This window comes from Callospermophilus lateralis, chromosome 19, assembly GCF_048772815.1.
Source record: "Callospermophilus lateralis isolate mCalLat2 chromosome 19, mCalLat2.hap1, whole genome shotgun sequence".
NCBI classification, from domain to species: Eukaryota; Metazoa; Chordata; class Mammalia; order Rodentia; family Sciuridae; genus Callospermophilus; species Callospermophilus lateralis.
The window spans coordinates 27,028,412-27,053,195 of NC_135323.1; the positions used below are offsets into that span (position 1 = coordinate 27,028,412).

The following is a 24,784-nucleotide window of genomic DNA, read 5'->3' on the forward strand; positions in this document are numbered from 1 at the left end:
TCACAGGCCATGGCCCGCTAGGCTCCCATGCCCATTGGCCTCCACCAGGTCTAATGCCCCCCTATTAGGGGAGATGTAGCCTCAAAGGAGGAAACTGCACACGCCATGATGCTCCAGCCCCCAGACCCTCCTGACGTCACCCAAGGACCTGTGGGTTTTGCCGCCATCACCGACAAGGGTCAGCGCTATGATTATTGAAACGGCAGCTGCCACTTACAGAGTAAATGGGGCGCCTTGAGTTCACCACATTTGTACCTTGCAGATAGGAAACGGGGCAGGGAACGTGCTGAGGTCCCCGGGCCAAAGAGGGCAAACTGGTCGGGCTCCACAGCCGTCCCCCTGGAGCACGCGGGCAGATGAACCTGGCAGGTGGCAGCCCCTTCCTGTCTGTTTCTGGACACTTGCTCTGACAGATCACCAGAGCCCGGGAGGGCCATCTCTACCTGCCGCCTTTGCTTAGGGCGCAGAGGGGGCTTCCTGGGGCTCCGCAGACCCAGGGGACTATTCTTAGTAAGACGCAGCCTGCTCAGCTGTCCCTGTCCCCAGCTGTCCTACCCAGGGGACCCTCAGGTAATCTCTCCCTGACCCCCGCCCCCTCCAGGGGTCCCAGGCCCATCCACCAGTTGTTTCAACAGCTGCTAAAATCCAGGTCGCAAGCCGGAGGCGCCTGCGCCTAGCCATCTGCTTCTTTCCCCTCTGCAGTGGTCGCAGGCTGCCGGCCTAAAGGCCACGCCCTCCTCAAGTTCCCTTTCAGCTGCCTGAGGTTGGAGACAACAAAGAAATCCCCCTGGAAGCCCCCATTTCCCCAAGGAGTCCTTGGAGTCATCCTCCCCATGTCCGTGCCTCAGTTTCCCCAGGAGTCCATAAGGGGCAAGGGGCCTGTGGGCGCTGAGCCGTGAAACTCGGCTGGGGGAGGCCTTGCTCAGCCCACACCCCCTCCCAGGTGAGCCCCTGGAAGCTCCCCAAGGGCAGGGCCTGGGCCTTAGGACCCCTGAGTCCGCCATTGCCCAGAGCAGCAGGGCCCAGCAAGCACTGTGCTCAGCCTCAGCCAGCACCCACTGGGTGCCAGATCCTGCGCCAGCCACTGGGGACCACAGGCGTGGTCGAGAGAGGACCAGCAAGGAGTGGTGGCAGAGGTGGGACACACGGGAACCAGCAGGTCCCATACCATGTCCCAGGCAGAGCCAAGAAAGGGACTGAGAGCGTGAGGGTCTGGCGTGGGAAGAGAAGGACTTGGCCCCGAGTGGTCTCCTACGATCTCTTGCCCCAGAAGTCAAGGAGCCAGCCGCCACCTCACCCCCTCAGAGGGGCCTGACCCGATTGTCCTTTCTAGAGGCCATCAACCCCCAGGCCCCTCTAACAGGAGCGGAGAGCTTGGTCTCTCCTGCACCCTGTGCAACGCCCAATTCCCTGGGAGCCAGGACGCTGGCAGCCCCCTCTGGGCATGGGGGGGTCCGCCCCGAGCTGGTCGCGCAGGATGCTGGAGAGAGACCAAGCTCTCCGCACCACCGCAGCCAGCAGTTGGTCATTCACTAAATTCACACCGTTTATTTCTTCTTCTGTGTGTGGTGCTGGGGACGCACCCAGGTTTTCACACATGCCACCACCGAGCTGTGCCCCCAGCCTGGTTTTTAAACAATGTCTCTATTATCACCTGACTTGCAAAACTCCTGAAAGTTCACAATTGGTTCTCAGGAGCCAGCAGGGCCAGTTCCCCTGGACGCAAGGCCCTCCTAAGACCCACCTCCCTACAACGCACATGGGAGGAGGAGACAGAGAAGCCACAGGTCCTGACCTGCCCTGCCCCCGTCCAGGGAGTGAGCAGGGCTGGGACCCCCTCTCATGCTGTGCCCCCTCCATGATCTAACTCACGCCCGGGCAGCCCTGGAAACTGCCCACACACTACCCTGTTTCTCCCTTAAGACGTTCATGAATCCTCCTTGTAAAAGCTCCAATGGTACAGGACGTGTAGGACAAGCTGATTCCCAGTAGCTCTGCCCAGCCCAGACCGCGTCCCTGGCCCGTCCAGACCTGCCCATCCAGCAGCCACGTGCTGCCAGATGTCCCCTAGGGCCTCAAACAACATCCAGATCCAGAGAGACCTCCCTAAGAACCCGTCTCAGGAGGCCCCAGCCTGCCCTTCACTGGGCCACACCCGTCCCCTGGCTGTGCCTCCCTCTCCCAGCCTGCCCCTGACCAGGACCCTGAAGTTCAGAACAGCTCCAAAGGCCACACTGCCTCCTGGGTCTCAGACCATCAGAAGGGTCTCGCCCCTGCGCCATCAGAGCAGAAACCCAACCCGTCTCCACGGCCCCAGCTCGTTTCAACTCTCGCGTTGGGGCTGCTTTGCTTCCTCTTGCTTCCTCCCTCCCCCCCTCCTTCCCTCCCTCCTTCCCTCCTTCCTTCCTTCCTCCCTTCCCCCCTCCTTCATCCTTCCTTCCTTCCCCCCTCCTTTCTTCCTTCCTTCCCTCCTCCCTCCTTCCTTCCTTCCCCCCTCCTTTCTTCCTTCCCTTCCTCCCTCCCTCCTTCCTTCCTCCCTTCCCCCCTCCTTCATCCTTCCTTCCTTCCCTCCTCCCTCCTTCCTTCCTTCCCCCCTCCTTTCTTCCTTCCCTTCCTCCCTCCCTCCTTCCTTCCTTCCCTTCCTCCCTCCCTCCTTCCCTCCTCCCTGTCCCCGGGATAAAACCCAGGACCTCACACAGGCCCCAGAGCGCTGGACCACTAAGCCACCCCAGCGGGCCCGGGATCATTCCTGCTGACCTCTGACCTTTACCCAGAGCCCACAGAATAAAAATATTGAAATGGATAAAGTACAATCCAGGTAAAATATAATATTCTTAGGAGAAAAAAATAAAAGCAAGGGACTGTCATCCTTGACCCACTTCCCAAGGGAATGACTCAGAAAGTATAAAAACCCTTCTGACGTTCACAAAACTAAAAAGCCAGAATCCTAGCACCCCCAGACAAAGGGGCAGGTCCCGAAGCCTCGGTGTCACTCAGACCAGCAAGCAGCCCTCAGAAGCCGTTTCTCCAGGTCACACGGAGATGCACTGGTCACACGCTGCCTGGTGGGAAAGTCGTGCTGGCGAGGGCCCCACATGGGCACCCGGCACAGATGCGGGGGAGGGAGCAGGGAATAGGGAGCAGGGGACACAGGGCCCTTGCAGGGACCCGTGAAAAGAGCATGTCATGATCCAGGAGCACGGAGAACTCCGTCCTCCACCCTGATAGTCTCAGAAGGGAACGAGGGTCCCAGGCCAGCACCTGGACCCTGGGGGAGGTGGCCCCCGCCCTAACTGCTCCACAGGACACAGTTCCACAGGCTGTGATTAGATATCATAAAAAAAAAATTAACCTTTCTTTGTATACAACCAGAAATATGAAAAATTGTGCTCTATATGTGTAATATGAATTGTAATACATCCTCCATCTCAAAAAATCAGATTAAAAAAAAATTCCTAGGTGGGAAAAAAAAAAGAAAAAAATTAACCTTTAAGTTCAAATAAGCTTGGGAAACAGCATCTTCAACACAGCTAAAGGGGTTCAAAGTGTTCTCCCGCTGGACCCCCAGAGCCTTTAATGCACTCAAGAGCACCCTGGCCACAGACGGGGGCTAGGAGTAAGGGGAGCTCCGGTCACCATCCACACCAGGACCCACTGGAAGTGGGAAATAGTTGTAATAGAGGTAACGCCCTTGTAGTCCCAGTGGCTCGGGAGGCTGAGGCAGGAGGATCGTGAGTTCAAGGTCAGCCTCAGCAACGGTGAGGCCCTAAGCAACTCAGTAAGACTCTGTCTCTAAATAAAACAGAAAATAAGACTGGGGATGTGGCTCAGTGGTTAAGTGCCCCTGAGTTCAATCCCTGGTACCAAAAAAAAAAAAAAGAGATAATGCCAAGGGCACAGGCACCAAGCAGGAGTGTTCCAGGTGAGCAGGTCCCCGGCTCTTGGCATCACCTAAGAAATCTCAGCTCCGGACTGCCCTTGACCCGTCACCCACAGCACCTCTCCCCCTCCCACCCCACGGGGCTCCGTCCTCCCGGGGATCACAGCGCGCCTGCCGGGCTGCCTGGTGTAAATCTGTGCCCACCTTGGGCACATGCCTGGGAGATGGACCCACACAGACTCCCCTGCATGCCCCAGCTGAGACGCAGCTGGTCCCTACCCCACATGCTCTCTGTGGTGGCCCCAACTAACACACATAAATTTCCATGAGGCCCAGACAGCTTCCTACTCGAAGCCCCTCCTCTCCCCAGAGGTCACCGGGCAAAGGAAGCAGCCCACAGGGAGCCCCCCTTGCCATAGGGAGCGCCCGTTGGCAGCATCCGCCAGACTTGGGAGGACTGAGTCTGTCCCTCCTGGGCCACCCTGGCTGAGGCAGGGACCCTCCGAAGGTCAGCCCTCCGCTGTGGCATCCATCCAGCAACACCACCACTATGCCACTGTCCCTAAAGAAGGGACCTCAGACCACCCACAGGGGTGGCCGACTCCACAACTGCTCAGCATCCTGCCTGAGCCTAAGGAGCTCAAAGCCTCCTGTCCCCACTGCTCCCAACCTGGGGGACAGCGCTCCCACCCGGGAACCTTGGGAACCAGGAGAGGGTGACGTGGTGGCTTACCCCGGAAAGAACAAAGCCAGCTCCCCATGGAGAAGCCGTGCAGCCGCTGGGCCACCGGGCAGTAGGCGCTGGCCCCCGCTGCCCACTCTGATCAATAGTGGACGACGTCAGGAGCGTCAGGCGGCCCTGCCCCCGGCACAGCCCCGGAAGAGCTCAGCTTGGCTCCCCCATCCTGAAGCCATTAGAAAGTTTAGGATGTGGTTAGGGGAGGGGGCGGAGGAGCTGGCCTTGAAGGGAGCGGCTGACCTTGGCAGCCTGGGCAGGGACGATGGAGGCAGCAAGGGCTTCAAGGGTCCTGGTCCTGCCCTGCTGGTACCCTTGAAACCACATCCCACCAGGGGTGGCTCGAGAAGGAGCCTGGGAACGGCAGGGACCGACATCACCCTGCAGACTGGGGCCCGCTGCCACACCTGTGGACCCTTCGCCAGCTCCGTGTCCACAGCACCCACGGGCGCAGGGGCCTGCAAGTTCAGGGTGCCAGGACAGGAAGGCTGTGGAGCCGCCCTGTGTGACGGAGCAAGAGCCCCACCCTCAGGGCTAAGTCTGTGTCTGTCACGACTCACACACTTGACTTCCACCTCCGAGTCTCCAGCGTGAGGCAAGGCCACACTGGGGACAGTAGTGACCAACAAGGACACATGCTCCTCTCATTTCCACCTGCTGGCCACAGGAGCAGAGTGTCTGCAGTTGCGACTGGCCTCGGTCCCCAGGCAGCTCCTGGTGGGAGGCGGCCAGTGTCAGCTCTAGACCAGGGCTGGACCAGGAGTCTCAGCTTCGACCCCACACCCTTGGCCCTGTCACCTGGGCAACTTGACAGAGTGTTCCAAGACCGCGTCTTGTCCTCGTTTTATTGTTAACTTTTCTTGTTGCCCAGGTGTGGCTGCAATTCCTAAGCTGGAGCAACCTCCTGCCTCAGCCTCCCGAGCAGCTGGATGGCAGGACAGTCATCTTGTCTTTACCGTGAAGAGAGGGGCGGGCCCGGGAGCGCACACCTCTGACCCCAGCTGCTCAGGAGGCTGAGGCAAGAGGATGGCAAGTTCAAGGCCAGCCTGGGCAACTCAGGAAGGCCCCGCGTCAAAATAAAAAGGTCTGGGGGGACGTGGTCCAGTGTAAAGTGCCCCTGAGTGTGACCCCCAGTGTTGCTACAAATAAATAAAAACAAATTTAGAGAAGGTGACATCAGGGTTGTTCATGAGGAAGATCCGCCTAACCGCCCCCACAGAGCTTGTGCCAGGTGGGTGACAAACACTGTCCTTCACAGGTGGGCATCTCTGGGGTGGGGCCACAGCACAGGGACTGGAGAGCCCTTCGAGACCCGCCCGCCGCGTGGGCGCCTCAAGCACAGACCAAGCACAGTGGTGGCTTGTGCCTGCCCGCTCCACTCGGCTGCCCCGGGGTCCTCGGCCAGGTCCCCAGAGCCCTTCTTATTAGGGCCAGGAGGGATACCTTGGCCACTGCAGTCTGGCTGCCCCTGCCTGAGGTTTAGTACCAGGCCCAGAGAAGGCATAGGCCTGTGGTTCAAGGGGAGGCCACGCCCTGCAGCAGCCTCTAGCCACAGCCTCCAGGCCTGAGCCCCGCCTCCCACCTCAGGCCCACAACAAACTGCAAGCGCCTGGGCACCAGTGTCCTCGCCTGGGCAAGCCTGCCCTGACTGCCTCTGGGCAGTCTCGGATACCTGTCCTGTCCTCCCTGCTCACGCAGGTGCTCCCAGATGCCCTCCCTCCTGGGCAGGTCCTGGTGGAGGCCCCCTCGCCCTCCCACACCCTGCTGTTCCTGCAGCCTTGGCTCTGGGGACCCGAAGGGCCGTCCCAGCTCAATGGGGTGGGCAGGGGCAGCCGCGGCTGCATCCCTTGCCAGACCCTCTGCCCGGGGGCTGAGCTCATGCTTTGGGAGGCAGCCGAGCACTGATTCCCAGAGCAGATGCCAACTGACACGCCAGCTCCCAGCCACTGCCAGTACCCTCGTGCACGGTGCCAGCCTCTGACAGGGGGTGGGCACCCTAGAATTACAGAGAGCAGTTCCGCAGGCAAGTGAGGGAGGCTGAGGGCCAACGGAAGGAAGGGACTGTCCTCTTCTGGCACTCCCATCTGCCCCTCCCCCAGGGCTCCTGTCACTTGAGACCCTGGAATAGGAACAAGGCAGGTCTGTGGTAGCCGGGCTCCCCTGCCCCTCGCCCAGGTTTTGCTCCCAGCTCACTGCCCAGAGCCTGGGTGTCTGAATCCACCCACTAAGGCAGCAGCCGGCCCCAGGGGGGAGGCAGGCACTGAGCGTCACCAATGGCCACTGGAGGGACAGGCACACCTTCCTCTGTCTCTAGAACTGCCCAACAGGAAGCAGACCCAGGGGTACCCCAGCTCCTGCCCCCAGGGGCTTCCAGACCGCAGGGCCTGAGATTAGGGAGCAACCAGGGGTCACACAGCAGTCCTAAAATGATGTCACCATCACTCAGCCCAGAGGCAGAGGCACAGCTGACTGGGAAGGAAGATGAACTCAGCTCATGTTTATCATCAGAAAAAAACAAATACACAGCATCTAGCCTCTGGCAGGAAGGTGAAGGCCAAGGTCAGGTGACAAAGGCTACCAGGGCAGGGGTCTTCTGGAGAAGATTGGCCGGGAGCAGGGGCTAGCACCGAAGGACCGTGGGTCTCCTGGAGGGAGGGACTGAGGCTGGAGCACTCAACCTGGCCATGCCCATGGCCCTAGTGACCTAGGTAGGTGCCAGACCTCCGTGGGCCTTCTTTCCCCCTCTCAGAGCAGGGCCATGGGTGTGCCCACCTCCCCAAGGGGGGTAGCACAGAGAGGGCTGTTCAAAGCCTGCTCAGTAGTTAATTAAAGGGATCATAGATAGACATAAAGAAGAACTTGCAGTAATCCACTGGCCCCCAGGTTGGTCACACAGCAGCCTGTGTTCCCAGAAAAACCCCCTTCCCCACGCAGCTCCCTGCCTGCCCTTGATCCCACGTACCTTCCTTGGAGCCAGTGGCTGCTGCCGCCGCCGCTGCAGAAGCCGAGGCTGACCCAGAGGACGTCCTGCCCATGGGGCTGGAATGCTTCCCCCCGCGGCCAGGGGGCTTCAGGCCACTGGGTTTCTGCATGGTGGAGCCACTCAGAGGGCGGATGAGGGTGGGCGCAGGTCACATTCTCTCTGCCATCCTCTCTTCCTCACCTGCCTGCAGGTAGGAAACAGGAAGCTGCATCGTAACCGTGGTCGGCACTCACAGGCGCAGGCCAGGCCAGGGCCCGTCCACTGCAAACACGGCCACGCCCGTCTCCCGGAGCCAGGTGGTGGCAGCCCCAGAGCTCCAGACACTGACAGGCACCCTCGCAGGACTCTGGCACCCCCACCCTGTGCACAGGGACCATCGCAACACCAATTCTAGGTGGGGAGACAGAGGCACAGAGACGCAGCAGACGGGGGCCCAGGTCATACAGCGTGGCGGTGGGGCCAGGTTGGAAAGCAAAGCTAAGCCATCAGGATCTGCAGGAAGGGCTGCATCAAGCCCAGGGGGGCCGGGCTGAGTGGCCTCCCCCAGGCTGGGTATGGCTCTCCCAAGTCAGGCAACCCCAGGGGGCACGTTCCCAAGGCCCCAGGCCCTGCAGGACCCACCAGCGTCTCATGTCCCTCTTGAGGTGGCCTGGACCAGGCAGCAACTGATTCCCGCCATTAGCCTGTTCCTCCGCCTTGCTTTTGGGCTCATGGTCCTGCTCCCACTGCCCACTGCACTCCAGGCTGGGGACACACAGAGGAGGCTGTAGGCCACCTGCCTCACCCCACACCAGGCGGGGCCTGCCCTCTGGGTACCTCTCCACCATTACAGCTCCACAGTGCCCTGTGACAGAGACACGGGGACAGTTCAGCAGGTGGGGGGACACCTCAGCAGGCGGGGGGACACCTCAGCAGGCGGGGGGACACCTCAGCAGGCAGGGGACGCCTCAGCAGGCAGGGGCGCCAACATTCTACAAGGGGGCTCCTGGCAGGGCAGAGCTCCAGGCTCCCAGGAGACCTAGGATTGCCTGGGAATGGGCTGCCATCAGGTTTGTTTTGCGGTGCTGCGGAGGGCACCCAGGGCCCGGGTGCTCAGCAAGAGTTGCGGCTGCACCCAGCCAGGGAAGGGTTCTTAACTCCACCGTCATGCACAGGGTCCAGGTGGTCCGGGGGGCCACCGGGTGGTCCGGGGGCCGCTGGGTGCACGAGCCTTGGGCAGGGAGGGCTGGTGGGGCTCACTGTGGCCACGCCCATCCCGCCCAGTCCTGGGGAGCACTGTGCAATGGGGACAGGTGGAGGGGAGAGCACCGTGACCTTGGGACCCTGGGACAGGCAGTCTGGGCACCTTGCTCTGAGGCCACGGGGACGTCACACCCAGCAACATTCTTGTCCCACCCCTAGTGGCAGAACGTCATTCCCCTCTGAAGAACTCGACAATTTCTGTGGATGATCCTGCTCCTGCTCCTGCAGTGGAAACGTGGCCCAGGCCCGGCCATCCCAGCCCCTGTGCTTGGCTGAAGGAAGAGCATGCATCCAGGGAACATCAGGTCCGGATCTGCTGGGCCCTTTAGAAATTGGTGCGCTCCCTGCTCTGAGGCCACCTGGGTGTGGGGTGGACGCCAGGGATGTCACCTAGGTGCCATCCCGTTACTTCGTGGAAGAACCTGCCCCAGCCTGCTCACAAGGAAAGCAGAGCCGAGCCCCTTAGTCCGGAGAGCCTGGATCTAGCCGAGCTGCAGCTGGCCACGAGAGCTCTTCCCCACGCCAGCTCACACACCCCCCATGCACACGTGCACTGCTTCACTTTTTTATTTTCCTAAAACTATCTGAGGGACACTGTCACTTGCAACCAAAAGAGATCTGAGTGCTGGAAGCCAACCTGCACAGCAGGGATATGCAAAGGGTCCTCACAACTGGCTTAGGCCAGCAAGATGTGTCCTGGAACAGCCAAGGGAGGGGACACCAAAACCAACATTCCAAGTCCCTGGTGCGCTGGGGATTCTGGAGGCCGGGAACCACTTGGTCAGGCCAGGGGACCGGGGGCTGCTCCCTCGCTGTCCAGAACCTGGTCCGTGGGCCTGGGGAGGCTGAGTCCCATCTCACTGAACCAGCATCAAGAGCCTGCAAGGTGGCCTCTGGTGACAGTGGATGTCACCGGGTCTTCTTTACCAGGCCGTCCTTGGTCCTGACTGGGAAGCCTGGTACAAACGGTGAGTGAATGAGTAAACAAGGTGGCCCAGCGGGTGGGGCCAGGATACCTTCACCTCCTCAGAGCCCTCACAGTGACCAGCCCAGGTGGCCACCCAACCCAGCCGCTCTTAGGGCAACCATTCCGGCCTCCCCGCTAGCCAGCATGTACCCGGGGGCGAGGACTAGGTGAGAACTGTGTCCCTGGCATTGGAGGCTGCCCAGTCCCTTGCTGCCGATGCCCCGGACGTCCTCACCACTGCCCCGGACGTCCTCACCACCAGCTTAACACTTCCCACCTCCAGGCCCCGGGGGGCCTCTCCTCCGCCCGCCTCACCTCATCTACTGTACACCTACACGCCACCCACTCGAGGGAGGCTGCCAGCAACCTGGCCCTGGAGACCTGGGACCGCTCGCTTGGGGGGTCCTCTGTACATGGAGCTTCCTGGGAACCTGCGGGTGAGCCCAGGCTGGTCAGTGTCTGTCCCCTGAGAACACAGCCAGAGACAGCGATCCAGAAACCCTATATGGGGACACACCTGAGGTGACACCGAGGGCACAAGTCCCCGGGGACAGCTCCCACAGGTGCCCTCCTGGACCACAGCGATGCCTGTGAGCCTGCTGCAGGCCAGGGGTTCACTGGATGTGGCCTTAGTCTCCTTGGTCCCCTGGCAAGAGGTAGTGGCCTTCTTGTAAGAGGAACACCAGAGGCTCAGCAAAGTTCAAGACTCACTCAAAGTCACCGCCAGCCACTCTATGCTGGAATCCAACCCAGAGCTGGCCCCTCCCCGCCTCCCAGCCTCCCAGCAGGGCCCTGAAACAGCATTTATGAGATCCTTGTCCTCTGGGGACAGTGTCTGTCCACTTACTGAGGCTCACAAAGGAGACCAGGGAGCTGGCGGGAGGACCAAGGGGGCATTCAGTCATGGGCCACCAGCAGGGGCAGGAGAGGGAGCAAGGGGGAGTAGCCCTGGCCCAGGGACACAGGGAGAGGGAGAGAGAGGCGCATGGTGGCGGGAGGGGAGAGGGGCTGTGTGACTCAGCCTCGCTCATGGGACACAGGAAGCCACAGGAAGCCGAGATGCTTGGAAAACTGATAAACTGGCCTCTGGCCACACTGTGGCTGGGGCTGGTGGGGGAGCCAGATGGGAGGAGGGCTCCTACCTAGCCAGAAGCCCAGCTGCACCCCCTGTGTGGGGGGAAAAGTGCAGAAGACTGAGGAGGGGACACACCCAGGAGCCCCAGGCACAGCCTCAATCCTCCCACCTCATCAGGATCCTCCAGGGACCAGGCTCAGCCGGGATGGGCTGGCAGGGTGGGTGACCTGAGATGGACAGGCCCTCTGTGCCACCGTCAGTGCCTTTTACCACAGACAAACCGGCCGCACTGCAGGGTTCCCATTTCAGCGCCTGGCAGTGGCCCAGCCCTGGTGGGGACGAGGCCATGGACTCTTGGCAGGGGATGTCAGGTGGGGCAGCAGGAGCCGGGGACCAGGAGAAGGGTGCCCTTCCAGACCCGCCGCTGAGCCCCAGCCACTGCTCGCCCGTAGGCGTCTGGGCCAGGAGACCAGCGCGTGGCACAGACACTGCTGCTGGCTGAGGCTGGGCTGTGCCCACGCTCCCCTGAGTCACTGCCCATCCCTCCTACATCTGGCCCAGCAGTTCATGGTACCCAGAGCCACAGCACCCCGAGAGGGACTCAGTGCTGCCCCTGACCACTTGCTGCAAGTCCTAGGCCTTCCTGGCACTGCAGAGGGACAAGAGCCCAGGGCAGGGGCCCCGGAAGGATAGAAGGCCTGGGGCCCCACAGGGGGAGCTGGAAGAAGCACAGACCACACTCAGCCAGCCAGCCAGGCAGCCAGGAGCTCAGGGTGGTGAGGCTGGGAGTGGGCACCAGAGACTGGGAGGGCCAGCGGGATCTGGTGGCCACCCCACAGCATTGGGCTGGGGGAGCTGGGAGCTAGGGAAGTACCTCAGGCAGGAGTCGGACTGTACCCAGTCGGCACCACCTGAAATTCGCAAACCTGCTCGGGGTTTAGTGCCTCTGGGAGAGAAAGAGAGAAGAGAAAGAGAGAGAGAGACAGAGAGAGAGGGGAAAGAGAGAGAGGGAGGGAGGGAGAACGGGAGAGAGAAAGGAGAGAGGAGAGAGAGAGAAGAGTAGAGAGAGAGAGAAGAGAGAGAGAGAGAGAGGAGGGAGGGGAGAGAGAGAGGGAGGGAGGGAGGGAGAGAGAGAAAGGAGAGAGAGGAGAGAGAAGAGTGAGAGAGTGGAGAGAGAGAGGAGAGAGAGAGAGAGAGAGAGGGAGGGAGGGGAGGGGGGAAGGGAGAGAGAGGGAGAGAGGGAGGGGGAAGAGAGAGAGAGAGGAAGGGAGGGGGGAGAGAGAGAGAGAGAGGAGGAAGGGAGGAGAGAGAGAGAGAGAGAGAGAGAGAGAGAGAGAGAAGGAAGGAAGAAAGGGAAGGGAGGAAGGAAGGAAGGAACAAAGGAAGGAAGAGAACAGAACCCAGTGGGCCTGGAGCGGGAGGACAGCCCCCGACTCCTGCACACCCACCAGAGGAGGGACAAGCCCCAGACACCATGCATCCCTGGGTGCCGACACCAGGCCCAGATTCCTCAAGCCAACAGAGAGCCCCCAACCCCCATCTGCATTGGAAACCCAGTGACGTCCAGTGCCCAGGTGCAGCAAGACCGCTCAGAGCGGGCACCTCCTGCCCATCCCTCCAGCTTGGAAGGAGGCTCACTTTGATGGAGGCTCAGGGAACTTGAGAGGCAGACCTGGGTCACTCAGGGATAAACCCAGCTCCCCATGTCCTCCCAGCACAGGGCAAGTAGAGGGCAGGGCGGGGACACTCCCCTCCTTGGAAGTCCTGGCAGCCTTCAGGCGGACACCCAAGCTCTGAGGCTCACATCATCTACGCCTCGGCCCCAGAGCCAGGGAGAGGGCGCCGTCTGCCCGAGCCCCGAGCCCCGAGCCCCACGCCCACCCTCTGCTCTCGCCTGGTCACCAACGCCTGGCAGGAGGCTGGAGCCAGCCCTGGCAGTGCGTGCCCAGCACACACGGCTGCCAGCCACAGTACGGGCACAGAAGAGCCCAGGAAGAGCAGGGCTGGGACGGCCCCAAGCGAGGTCCCCAGTCATCCTGAGAGCACCAAGAGGCCGGTGGCCATGGAGATGAGGGGGGCAGCTGGGATCCAGGATGGGGAGGGGCCTGCTCACACCTCCAAGCAGAGCTGGGGCTGGAACCCGGCTGCAGGGGGCGCGGCTTCAAGGAGAGGAGGGGGTGCAGCTGGCAAGATGGTTGCAGGGCAGGCAGGCCACATGGGAGTAAGGACAGCAAGTGCAGGGGGACAGGCCATGGCAAGTGCCCCCAGGCTCGTAACCTCTCTGGCACCTGAGGCTGAGCCAAGTGGGCGCCTGGGTTCTGGCCCCACCCTACATCCCCCCATCTCTGGGGGCAGGGGCCAAGTTTCCCATTTGTAAAGAAGCCAACTGCCTGGCCCTGCCAACAGCCTGGGGAGACTGCAGAGCCCTGGGAATGGCCAGTCTGTCCATCTTGCCTGAGCCGGGGACACACACACACACACACACACACACACACACAGTTGGCATTCTCAAAATCAGGGCACAGACATGGCCCCGAGCCAGGGCCAGCTGTGTGGCCACCCACAGCTGAATGGCTGGAGCCCCCTCCTCGGGCCCACCATACCAGGCAGGCGGCAGCCTGGTCTGCTGGCTTGGCTCCCCACCAGGCCAGGGAGAAGGGCCTGGGATCAACCACAGCCCAAGCCACCCTTGGACCCCCTTTTATTCCTATTTCACAGAATGAGAAACTGAGGCCCATCATAGAGAAGTAAGGCACCCGAGCACAGAGCAGGTGACCAGGACAGCAAGACTCTGCTGTCCAAACGGAGAGAAGCTGTGCTGGGCAGGAAGGCCAGGGGCCCCGAGGATAGGGCAGACCAGGCCTCAGCATCCTCTCTGCCTGGAGGGTGATGACCCAGTCCAGGCGGCTGTAGAAAGTGGCTCAACTCCTGGTCCCCCCCAAGTCAGATCTGCACAAGAACGGACATCGCCCCAGCACAGGACAGGACAGCATTCACAATGCTTGAGCTGGGCCAACCAGAGGACAGCGGGCACGCACCACCCTCCTCCTGCCAGATGCCCACGCACACCCACCACTCGGCCTCCTATGTACACTCCCTTCTTCCCGCCTGCAGCCATCTTGGGCCTCTCAGGGAGAGCAGCAGTGCCCCCCACTTGGGCATCTTGTTCCTTGTGGGCTCTCAGGACCAAGGACAGCACCTGGCACAGCTCAGAGAGCTCAGGAACACGCCCGCGCCACACAATGGGACGCCCGGGGCAGCTGCTCACATTCTGGCTCTGGGGAGGGGACAGGAGCACCTCAATGTCCCAACCGATTTGCACCCTGCTAGGGAACCCGGCCCTGGTGCTCGCCAGGGGCAGGTCCCACCATGGAGGAGGCGGGCGGGGTGGCCGTGGCGGGGTGGCCCGTGACTGGGGGGGCAGGGGCGGCCCCCAGGGTACTCCTGCTGTAGTGGGCACAGTTGTCCTGAGGGGCTCTCCTGGGCTCACTCCCAGGGTGAGGCCACACAGGGACATCCCCAGAGCCCAGAACAAGCCTGCTGATGACACAGGTGCCAAGAGGGGACAAAACATCAAACCAGGAACTCAAGACACCTGGGTCAGAGGTCGCCCACTGCCCACCAGACAGGGCCACGATGCTGCCACCCCCTGCGGAATGACAGATGTCACTCTCAGGGCCGGATTAGTTTGCTAAGGTTGCTGTGACAAGGTGCCATTGACCAGGTGGGACACTGAATGGCAGAGGTGCCCTGCTCAAGTCCTAGAGCCGGGAGTCTGAGGTCAGGGGCTGCCTGGAGCCTTTCTTTTTCTTTCTAGCAGCGCTGGGTTTTGTACCCAGGGCCTGGTTTGTGCTGGGCGAGAGCTCGCCACTGAGCCACGCACGCCCCAGTGCACAGATAGACCAGATAGGCGCAGGTGTGTTAGTATGTGTTTACAAATACCTAAAAGAACACACTTACACACGCGTGTACACACACACACACACACACACATTCTGTTTTTGAGATGGGTCTTGTCCTGTTGCCCAGCTTGGCCTTGAACTCCTGGGCTCAAGCAATCCTCCTGCCTCAGCCTCCCCACCAGAAGCGGAGACTACTGTAGATGACACCATGCCTAGCTAGGTGGGTTGGCTCCTTGTGACACCTCTCCTTGGCATACAGATGGCTGTCCTCCCATGGGTCCCTGCATGTCCCTCTGCACATGTCCACGTCCAAACTTCCTCTTCTTACAAGAGCACTGGTGGTAGTGGATGAGGGCCCCCGTCACCTCCCTTGACCTCCATAACCTCAGTGAAGACCCCATTCTTAAACAAGGTCACATTGTTAGGAATCCCCATAGAAGTTTTGGGGTGGACATAATTCAACCCTTAAGAGGCACCAAAAGCCACTTAGATATAACCACAGTCTGCGGCTCTCCAAAGGCCACAGTTGTAAAAAGAAACAAAGCCCATCCACAGGGACAGCAGGAGCCTGGTGCTGGGTCTAGACAGGGGGAGGGGCAGGGCAGTGACAAGTGTCCAGAGCTGCCAGGGACGGGAGCTGCACTCTCTGGCCTTCCCTGTTTTCATCCACACACAGGGGGTGACAAGGCACCGCTGCCCTTGGTCTCACAGGGTCTGAACAAGATTCTGTCTAAACTGGTCCAGCAGACAGAGTGGGCGGCGGGGACCATCCCCCATCACCGGGGAACCATCAAGAGTATCGTCACCCACCTGTCATCCCAGCAACTAGGGAGGCTGAGGCAGGAGGATCACAAGTTTAAGGTCAGCCTCCACAAATTAGTGAGGGTCTGGGCAACTTAGTGACACCCTGTCCCAAAAAATAAAAAAGGGCTGGGGATGTGGCTCAGTGCTAAGAGGCCCCTGGGTTTAATCCCTGGCACCAAAAAATAAAAAACAAAACAACATCCCGGCCAGGGACGCAGCTCCTTGGCGGAGCACTGGCCTAGCCCGGTGAGGCCCAGTGCTGCAAAGAGAAAGCAAAAATCACCATCTGGCCACGTCACGTAGTTCTGTTATGCGCACGTACAAACATGTGATAATGACTCCCGCCATTACGTACAAGCAGGATTCACCAGTAAAATCACAGGAGAAAGAAAACATCAACTGGAGCCCGGCGAGCACCCTCAGCCCCACCCCAGGCTGGCCACCACAGGGGACAAAGGGTCAGCTGATGTTCACCCACAGGCGGCACCTGCCCCTTCACTGTGTTGGACCCAGAACCCATTAAGGTGTTCGTGGTGCTGGGGGTCCCCGTGCAGTAAGCCCCTGCTGTGTGAGCCGCTCCAGCCTGGGCCGGCCAGGATGGCCACCGCTCTCCGCGCCAGCCAGGACGGCCACCACTCCACGGCTCTGGCTCTGATGAATATCGACTCACTCTCACCAGCCCATGAAGACACCTGAGCGACCAATGGGGACAGGAGGCACAGAGCAGCGGTACAGCTCCTCGGGGCTTGCACTCATGCCCTCTGGCCGTGGAGCGGGTGCCCTGAGTCACACTGTCCTGACATCCTCAAGTCCAAGACCAACTCTCCTCCTGGAGCGCAGGGTGAGGCAACCAGGGCAGAGCTTCAGACAGGAGGCCAGGAGGGCACCCGCTGTGTGGAGCCCTGCAGCGCCTCCGCCCGCTGGCCCTGGCCCTCGCCCGCCCCAGCTGTGTGTCCTGTGCACCTTCCACTGGGTGCCCAGCCTCCAGGGGCTCTCCATTGCTCCTGCAGACGCACGCCTCTCCTTGCTCTGCAGGAAGTGCCTCTCCCCTCCAGCCCTTGGCACGCACCTTCTGCAAGTGGAACACCGGCTGCCTGGGGCAGATGGGTGCACCCGGAGCCATGCACACCCGCACACCCGGCCTCGCGCTCTCCGTGTGGGAATGGGGGGCTGCGCCCACCTCCAGGAGAGACCCTTCATGGAGGAGCATAAGCCCAGTTCCTGTAATTGCCACCAAGGACCCCAAGCAGGAAGATTAACGGGATCAAAAGGTACTGCCAGCCGCCACCCCCTCTAGCCCCCCTCTACTTGCATTCCGGACCCTCTGGGGTTGTACTCAGGACCACAGTGCCGCCATCCCTCTGTCCTATCCACTATCCCTCGCTTGGGCATTAATGTTAAGTACGGTGACATGAAATGCCACTTCTACAGGAGGAAGTCACTCCAAACTCTGAGCTCCCTTGGTTCTGGCTGCTGGAGCACTCAGAGTCAAGACACTTCCAAAGGACAGCAGAAGTGTCCTCTGGCTTCGTCTGATTGGGCGACCCTGGGTTTCCTTGGCCCTGATTTTCTTTAATCTCGTTCCACCACATTTAGCACAGTGAATCATCTGAGTCCTTTCTGGAATGGGAGGAAGAACATACGAGACCTTTCAGAGATGTGTCCCCTCCTCTCTATCCCCTCCCAGGGGAGGAACAGAAGCTGAGTGTGAGCCAAGTAGTGAAGCAGGAAATAGCTCGCGCTTCACACAGGAACAGCCTGAGCAGGAGAGGGACGAGGAGGTGGAAAGTCCAAGGACACAAAGTGCCACTCCTCCCTGCCGTGTGGCTGCACCTGTCTCCGGAGTTTGTTGAGGGCTCACACTGCGCCCTGCTGGGGAGCTCCTGCGGCCCCTCCCCAGGGCCTCCCAGGGCTGCCTGCAGCTCAGCGCTGCACATGGAGGTGGCCGGGAAAGGCGGCAGGCTGGACTAGAGCAGCCCAGGACTGCCCAGGGCACTCGAGGAGCTGGAAACTCAGGCCCTCCCTGGAAGCCGGATCTTCCGCCCTCCCATCCCCAAAGGCAAGGAAGGCAAAGAAGGGAGGGAATGGGAGGAAGGGTCACCTCCCAGGCCACAGCTGCAGTCGGAGTGTGACCCCAGGGAAGCAAGCACTGCATGCATGGGGCCCCTAAACTTGGACCTTGTTGACAGTAACCACCTGCCTTCTGAAGCACCCTCCCTGGAGGCAGAACTTCCAGGTTGCTGTTGTGGTGACCCTGATCGCGCAGCCCAGAGAAAAAGGAGGGGTGGGATGGTGCTGGGGCCCAGGTCCACGCTGGCAGCCTCACCCCACTCTCCAGGTCATGGAGGGAGAGTCTCCCCTTGTCCCAGGCCAGGGCTGGGGCAGGCCACCCCACTCCAATCAGAGCAGAGCACTGGGGTCCCCACAAGTAGCACTGCAGAGGGTGGACACCCACACTCTGTGTCTACAGCAAACAGCTGATGGGCCATGGGGTCTGCCTCTGCCATCAAACTGTGAGCCCCCAGGGACAGTGATGCCACAATCCTCAGGTCCTCACCCAGCACACACAGGTACCCCAACTGCAGCTGACCATTACACCAAGTGTGCTCAGCTCCGCGTCCTACTCCAGCCCCAGAGACCATGTGGCCTGTCCCTACCCGGCCGGCAGCTGAGCAGATGGGGGATGGCCCCTTATACAGGCTGGGACATCAGTCAGGGTCTGTCTCCCTCTCCCTCTGTCTCTTAGGGAGCGCCACTTGGGGACCCAGGGACTGCAGCCGAAGCCCTCATCCAGGACAGCCACCCGGGACCAGGCCAGGCTCACACTCAGGAGCCAGCAGGGCCAGCTGCAGGGAGCAACAGCAGAGACCAGAGACGGACAGATGCACCCCGAGAGGCTGAGAAAATGAAACTACAGTCCAGAGACAGGGAAGGGGGGGTTTCCAGGGCCCAGGACTGCCCTCTGCCCAAGGACCCGTTCCCTGCTTTAACTCCCTTTCACTTAACCTAATTGAAGGACACTTCCTTTCCCTGAGACAAAATAATCCCAAAGCCGGGACATCACAGGGTGCCCCCCCCCCCAACCACAGACCATGTCTACCACTCACAGTTTATAAAGAGCCAGGTGGCCTTGGACAAGGCTCATCGGGGCCTGGCCGGCGTGGGAATGAAGGGAGAAGAACCCCAAATGGAGGGAGCCGGGAGCCTGTTTGGACTTTGTTACTGAGCTGTGGGAAGGAGGTGTGGGAGGAAGGCGTGACCACAACTGTGCTGTAGGGAAGTGAACTCTGAAACAGGCAGGAGGCAGTACACTCCAAGAACACAGTAGGTGCTTAGCAAATGCAGAGGGTAAACACAGCAACCTCTCTGCACCAAGACGTCCTTGCCTGTAAAATGTGGACAGCGTTGTCAAAATGCCCACAAGTGACCGTGTACGTTTGAGGCACTCGGAGAAGCTCCCAGCAGAGCTGCCACCTCCTCGCACTTTTTTTGTTTAACCTGCACAAAGGCAGAAGTGGTTGTCCCAAGAACCCCTGGGCAGGGGCCTAGGGGACACCAACGCAGCTTCTGTCGAGGTGGCAGGCTCAGGGACCTGGGGGACTCCACAACAGGCAAGTCTGCCAGGGGCTGTGGGCTTTCCCGCAGCCAAGGGAGGAGGTCACAGTGAGGGAGGACAGCAGGCCTGGGCAGCACCAGCAGCAGGGCCGCTGAAGGTGGGCAGGACAGCCCAGGCAGCAGGTGCCTCTCTCCCCGGTGGAGGCTACAGAGCCACGGCCAGCACAGTAATGACACACACTCTGTCACAGGGCAAACAAGTCACTCAATAACTCAAAAGGCAGATCCTGAAGTATCGGGTTTACAAACGGGAAATTGGGCACAGAGAGACACAGTGACTTGCCCAAGGTCACACAGCTGCTAAGCAGAGCAGGCTCAGTCTCCGAACCCAGGCTTAGTCTCAGAACCCTAGAGCGCCTCCGAGGTGCTGGGAAGGGATCAGTGCCCCTGCAGGCAGATCCCCTTGCTGGAATTTCAGGTGCAAACTTCTAGCTACCCTCTTCCTGGCAGAGGCTGCCAACTGCCTGGGCTGGCAGGTGTGTTTTTTGGGGGTCCTCTCAGGCCCCTCCACCTGGCTTTTCTGCCTTTGGGGTGCCTGTCTCCATCCTCCTTGTCTGTCCAGGAGCCTGCACACCAACATCACTTCCGAGCCAGGCACTGCAGACACCGATGCATCCTGTGCTCGTAGGCACCTACTGTATGCAGGCAGGTACCTGAGAGACTTCCTCTGACAGCAACCCCTCTCCTCAGCAGGGTCTCCTGTGCCTTGAAACCCATGCTCCAGGCACCTAAATCGTTGGCTGCCCCTCTAAAGTGACTTTAGACCCCCTGCCTCCTTTCCTGACCTCAAGCCTTGGCCTGAGCTATCTCCCCAGCAACAAGCCCCCTCAGTGTCCTCGCAGGAAGCTCCATCAGGCTCCTGGTCCCCCCAACACAGTCCACTGGTCCCTCCCTCCTCTATGCCCCAGACTCCCCACCAATGCAACCATCAGGCACGGCTGTGCTGTGCTCCTGGGGAGCAGCCAGGCTGGGGTCCTGAGTACCTGGCAGCCCCTGGCAGTGCTAGACTGGGTGGCAGCGGGTGGGTGAATGAAGAGCTCCTTGTTTACATTTACAACTCAGGGGAGGAGGCCTCTGGCACACAGCGCCCACGTGGTGCTCCCCACACACCCCAACACAGCCCAGGTCGCCCATCCCACCAGCCTCTCTGGGGCATCTTACAGGCTGGGGGAGACCCTCTTCACCCCTGGCTCCAGTGTCTTACCCAGACCCACATCCCCAACTCAACCAGAACGGAGAAGCAGGATCTCAGGTTTGGGAAAGCACTGATTGTGTCACTCCCCCCAAGGTGTCCCTCTGTCCGACTTTCCTGGGGTGGGGCTCGGCCTGCGTGGCAGTGCCCAGTGGGCACCGGCAGGACGCAGGCTCCGCCTGAAAGGTCCACGCGGGCGGGCCCAGGAGGCCCAGCCAAGCATCCTCCGCCACTGCCCCTCCCTGGGGGGAGGGCAAAAAATCTGCTGCCTCACCAGCCACCAGCGTCAGCTTTGGGGGAAAGCCCCTGTGGAAAACCGCCCGCCCGGATCTCCCCTCCCCACGCTCGGCCACGCACTTCAGCCAAGTTTTGCAAAGGCCATCGGCCGGTACCCCAGGTGGCGGGGCGGGGGCTCGCGGTGCTCCCAGACCCCGGGTCTGGAGACAGGGCTGGATGGCCGCGCCCACCAGGCTGCGCCCGGGCTCGGGAGCCGAGCATCTGCGGGCGTCCAGACGCCTGACCCTGCCCTCGGAGACAGGGCGGAAGGCCCCCCCACACACACCCTGGCAGATGCGCCGGACCCCAGTCCGTGGGTGGGGACACGGACGGCGCCGCGATGCCTTCGCCACGGGAACCCGCAGCCCAGGATGCGTCCCCAGCCCTGCAGGCGGCTGGGAAGTGGGGTGCACTGGTCCAGCTCCCCCACGCCCACCGGCCGTCCCGGCCCTTCCGCCAGCCCACGCCGACAATGCCCCGGCCGCCGCCCGGCCTCCAGCCAGGCCGGGGCTGCCGCCCGCCTCCCGCGTCTCCGTCCTTTGTTGCCCGCGACCCCCGCCCGCGGCCCCTCTGGCGGCTCCTACCTTCGCCCTCCGCAGCAGCTCGTCGGCGGGCCCGGCACCCCGGCCCCGTCCCCCGGCCCCGGGGCCCAGGGGCGAGGATGCTGTGGCCCCTCCCTGCGCGCGCTGCCCGCCGGGGACCGCCCGTCCTGGAGCCCGGGTCGGCGCTGCGCGCTCCGGAGTCTCGCGCCCCGTCTGCGGGCCGGCGGCCGCGGGAAGGCGGGAGGCGCGCCCCGAGCAGCCCGGCCGCTGCCTGCGCGCCCCGCGGCCGAGCCGAGCCGAGCCGAGCGCCGGCGGAGCGAGCGGCCGGGCTCCGGGAGGGAACAAAAGGGGCCGGCGCTGGGGCGGGCGCGGGAGGGCGGGGCCTGGCGCCGCGGGGGTCAGGCGCGCGCGCGGCAACGCGGTTCTTGGGCCGCCGCGCGGCGCGGAAAGAGGGCGGGCGGGCGGAAAATGCGCCGGCTCCTGCCCCCTCTGCAGCTGTCATTTGCCGGGCGTCGGGGGATCGCCCACACCCACCTCAGCTGGGGACATCTACAGGAGCTCAAGCCGTGCTTGGCGAGAGAGCATCCTTCAGCCCTGTTCTACTTACAAGATGTCCCAGACCACAGGCAGAGTCAGAAGCTCAGGACGGGACGATGGGGGCGGGGGTGCGTCCTGGAGTTTCTGGAAGGCTTCACAGAGGAGGTGATTTGGACTACACAGAAGGGGTGCAGAGGACATTGTGAAGCCGAGGTGAGACCATGAGGTCTCGTTTTGAGGCCAAAGCCAGTATGGAGCCGCGACATGGCCTCAGGGTGACTGGTCCCCAAGCGCCTTGGTCTTGGTCTCCGACAGGCAGATGCACTCCGCATCCTGGGCGCCAGGACTGATCTGTCTCCTGTGGAATCAGAGGAGTTGACACAGCTGCCTGAGTCCCTTCCTGGGTGGGGAGAGACCTGGCATCTCAGGGACCAGGAAGTAACCTAATCCCAGCTTCCTTGGGGACCCACTGTGAGTCACAGAGACCTCGCTGGTCTCTGTGCCTCCGCCCCTGCCAGTTCTTCTACCTGTAGCGCCTTCCCTCCTTTTTTTTACCCGTTGGACAAATCATCCCTCCCTTCAAAGTCAGACTGCCGTTGGCTGCTGTGCTTCCCTCAGTGTAGGGATGTTGGGTGGGACAGATATGAGCTGTTCAATGAGGTGCCACTCACTGGGGAAGGCAAGGGCCATGCACTGACTTGATGTCCCCTAAAACACCCAGTGCAGCGCTGGACAGAGGGGAGACATCCAGTAACTGTTGAAGGAAGGAAGGAAGGAACGCACTAACTACCACCCCTCACCTGGCTAGCATTCCACCATCTGAGAAATCAGTTCACCTCTTACCCATTTTCCCCATCTGTACACTGGGGAGGGTGTTTCAATTCAATTCAGCAAAAGTGTGATGGTATAATGATGGTGGCTGGGTACTGGGCCAGCCCTGAGGAGGCCCCCAGCTGGTGGGAGGAACTGGACCTGGAGACTGAGACAGGAGATGTGGGCATTTGGAGGGGGGAGATGGAGGGGATTTCCACCTGCAAGAAAGGGAGGGGGTGTAAGGTAGAAGGTGTGGCATTTAGGAAACAGGGAGCTATGGTCCAGCAGTGAGAATCCACTCCTTCACCTGCTGGCCTCTGGGCCAGTCACTGAGTCTCTGTGTGCCTCAGTTTCCTTATCTATGAAATGGGGCTAATGGCAGACTGACAGCCTCCTGTGACTGTTGTTGAGACTGAGTATACTGATCAAAGTGAGGTGCTTAGAACAAATCGTGCCTGGTATGTAGTTAGCCACCAAGAAATGTGCACTTGGGCCAGACTCAGGGGTGCATGCCTGTGATCTCAGCTACTCGGGAGACTGGGGCAGGAGGATCACAAGTTGGAAGCCAGCCTGGGCAACTTAGCAAGACCCTGTCTTAAAATAAAAAACCAAAAGGGCTGGGGATGTAGCTCACTGGTAAAGTGCGCCTGAATTCAATCCCTAGTACCAAAATAATAATAATAATTAAAATGTTTTAAAATAAAAAGAACTAGGGATATAATTCAGTGGTAGAGTGCCCCTGGGTTTAATTCTCAGTGTGGAAAAGGAAAGAAGGAGGGAGCAAGGGAGAAGGAAGAAAGGAAAGAAGGGAATGTGAACTTTGATAATAATTTTTAATAATTAAAAATGAAAAAATTGAAGGCTGGGGATGTAGCTCGGTGGTAGAATACCACTCAGCATGCATGAGCCCCTGACTTCAGTCCCTGCTAACATTTGGGGGCGGGAATCCCACATTGAACTCAGGGCACTCGACCACTGAGCCATATCCTCAGCCCTGTTTTGAATTTTATTAGAGACGGATCTCACTGAATTGCTTAACGCCTCACTGAATTGTTGAGGCTGGCTTTGAACTCACGCTCCTCCTGCCTCAGCCTCCCAAGCTGCTGGGATTCCAGGCATATGCCACCACACCCTGTACTGCCAACATTTTAAAAAAATTTTTTTTAAATAAAGGAAAATTAGAAATAAAAGGTTGTAAGTCATCTGCCTAGAGGTGGTGAAAATATTTATGAGAGAATTTAATAAGTCAAGGATGCATAATTTAATCATAAGTGTAACCACCCTCCAATTTTTTACATGATTGTAAAACTAACAAGTTTATAGAGGAAATAATGGATAAATAAAAATAGTTAATTCAAATAAAGTCAAGCAAAGAGTAAGAAAGAAATGTTACTTAAGTAAAAAAGCAGGGAGAATAAAATGGTTGAAATCATCTCAAACCTATCCTAACTATATTAACCCTAAAGGTACCATTTGTTTTTAATTTTTTATAACCTTATATTTTATTATTATTATTTCTTTATGTGGTCCTGAGGATGGGACCCAGTGCCTCACACATGCTAGGCAAGCGCTTTACCACTGGGCCCCAGCCCCAGCCCATGTTCATTTATTTTGAAGAGTAAAGTGACCTATCTTTTTGGATTAGCAGGGAATTCTATTGAGCATTCTTTTATTGTTAAGCATATAAGTTTCTAATTTTTCCTTCCTGAAACCATGTTGTATGAAAATCTAAGCAGATTGCAGCTTCTATTTTCATATCTGTAAAGCATATTTTAAAATGTCTAAGCCTGGGGGAAATGGAAAATGTAGACTGAGACAGGCGCAGTGGGGCATGCCTGTCATCCCAGCAGCTCAAGAGGCTGAGGCAGGAGGATGGCAAGTTCAAAGCCAGCCTCAGCAACTTAGCAAAACCCTGGCTCAAAATAAAATATACAAACGGGCTGGCGGTGTGGCTCAGGGGTAAAGCGCTGGCCCTGGGGTCAATTGCTGGCACAGAAAGAGACTGGATTTTCCTCTGCGGTTTCTGACTGGGACTTTCCTCTCTTTGGAGAGGAGGAAGCACAAAAATTAGAGGGCAGGAATTTTTCTGGTTACTTCCTCCCAAGATGCTGCAGAAGCCTCACCTCCATGGGCCTTGGCGAGTGTTGGGATGGGAGCCCAGGAGGGCTGCTGGGATGACGGCGAGCTGTCCTGGCAGCCGAAGCCGCTAGGGCTCTACAG

General features: G+C 59.9%; 1 protein-coding gene across 3 annotated transcripts in view; it reads right to left on the reverse strand.

Annotated features, from left to right (window-relative positions):
- Clip2 (CAP-Gly domain containing linker protein 2) overlaps positions 1 to 21,485 on the reverse strand; it is a 56,919-nt gene extending 35,434 nt beyond the window's left edge. For 2 of the 3 annotated variants that reach the window (XM_077105936.1, XM_077105935.1), the window contains exons 1-2: positions 21,257 to 21,485; positions 7,579 to 7,783 (exon numbers count right to left, since the gene is read on the reverse strand). In XM_077105936.1, the coding sequence (XP_076962051.1) occupies positions 7,579 to 7,708 (130 nt within the window). In that variant the 5' untranslated portion in view covers positions 7,709 to 7,783; positions 21,257 to 21,485. The remainder of the gene's footprint in view (positions 1 to 7,578; positions 7,784 to 21,256) is intronic. The other variant, XM_077105937.1, reaches the window with a different exon arrangement.
- Between the last annotated feature and the right edge of the window lie 3,299 nt (positions 21,486 to 24,784).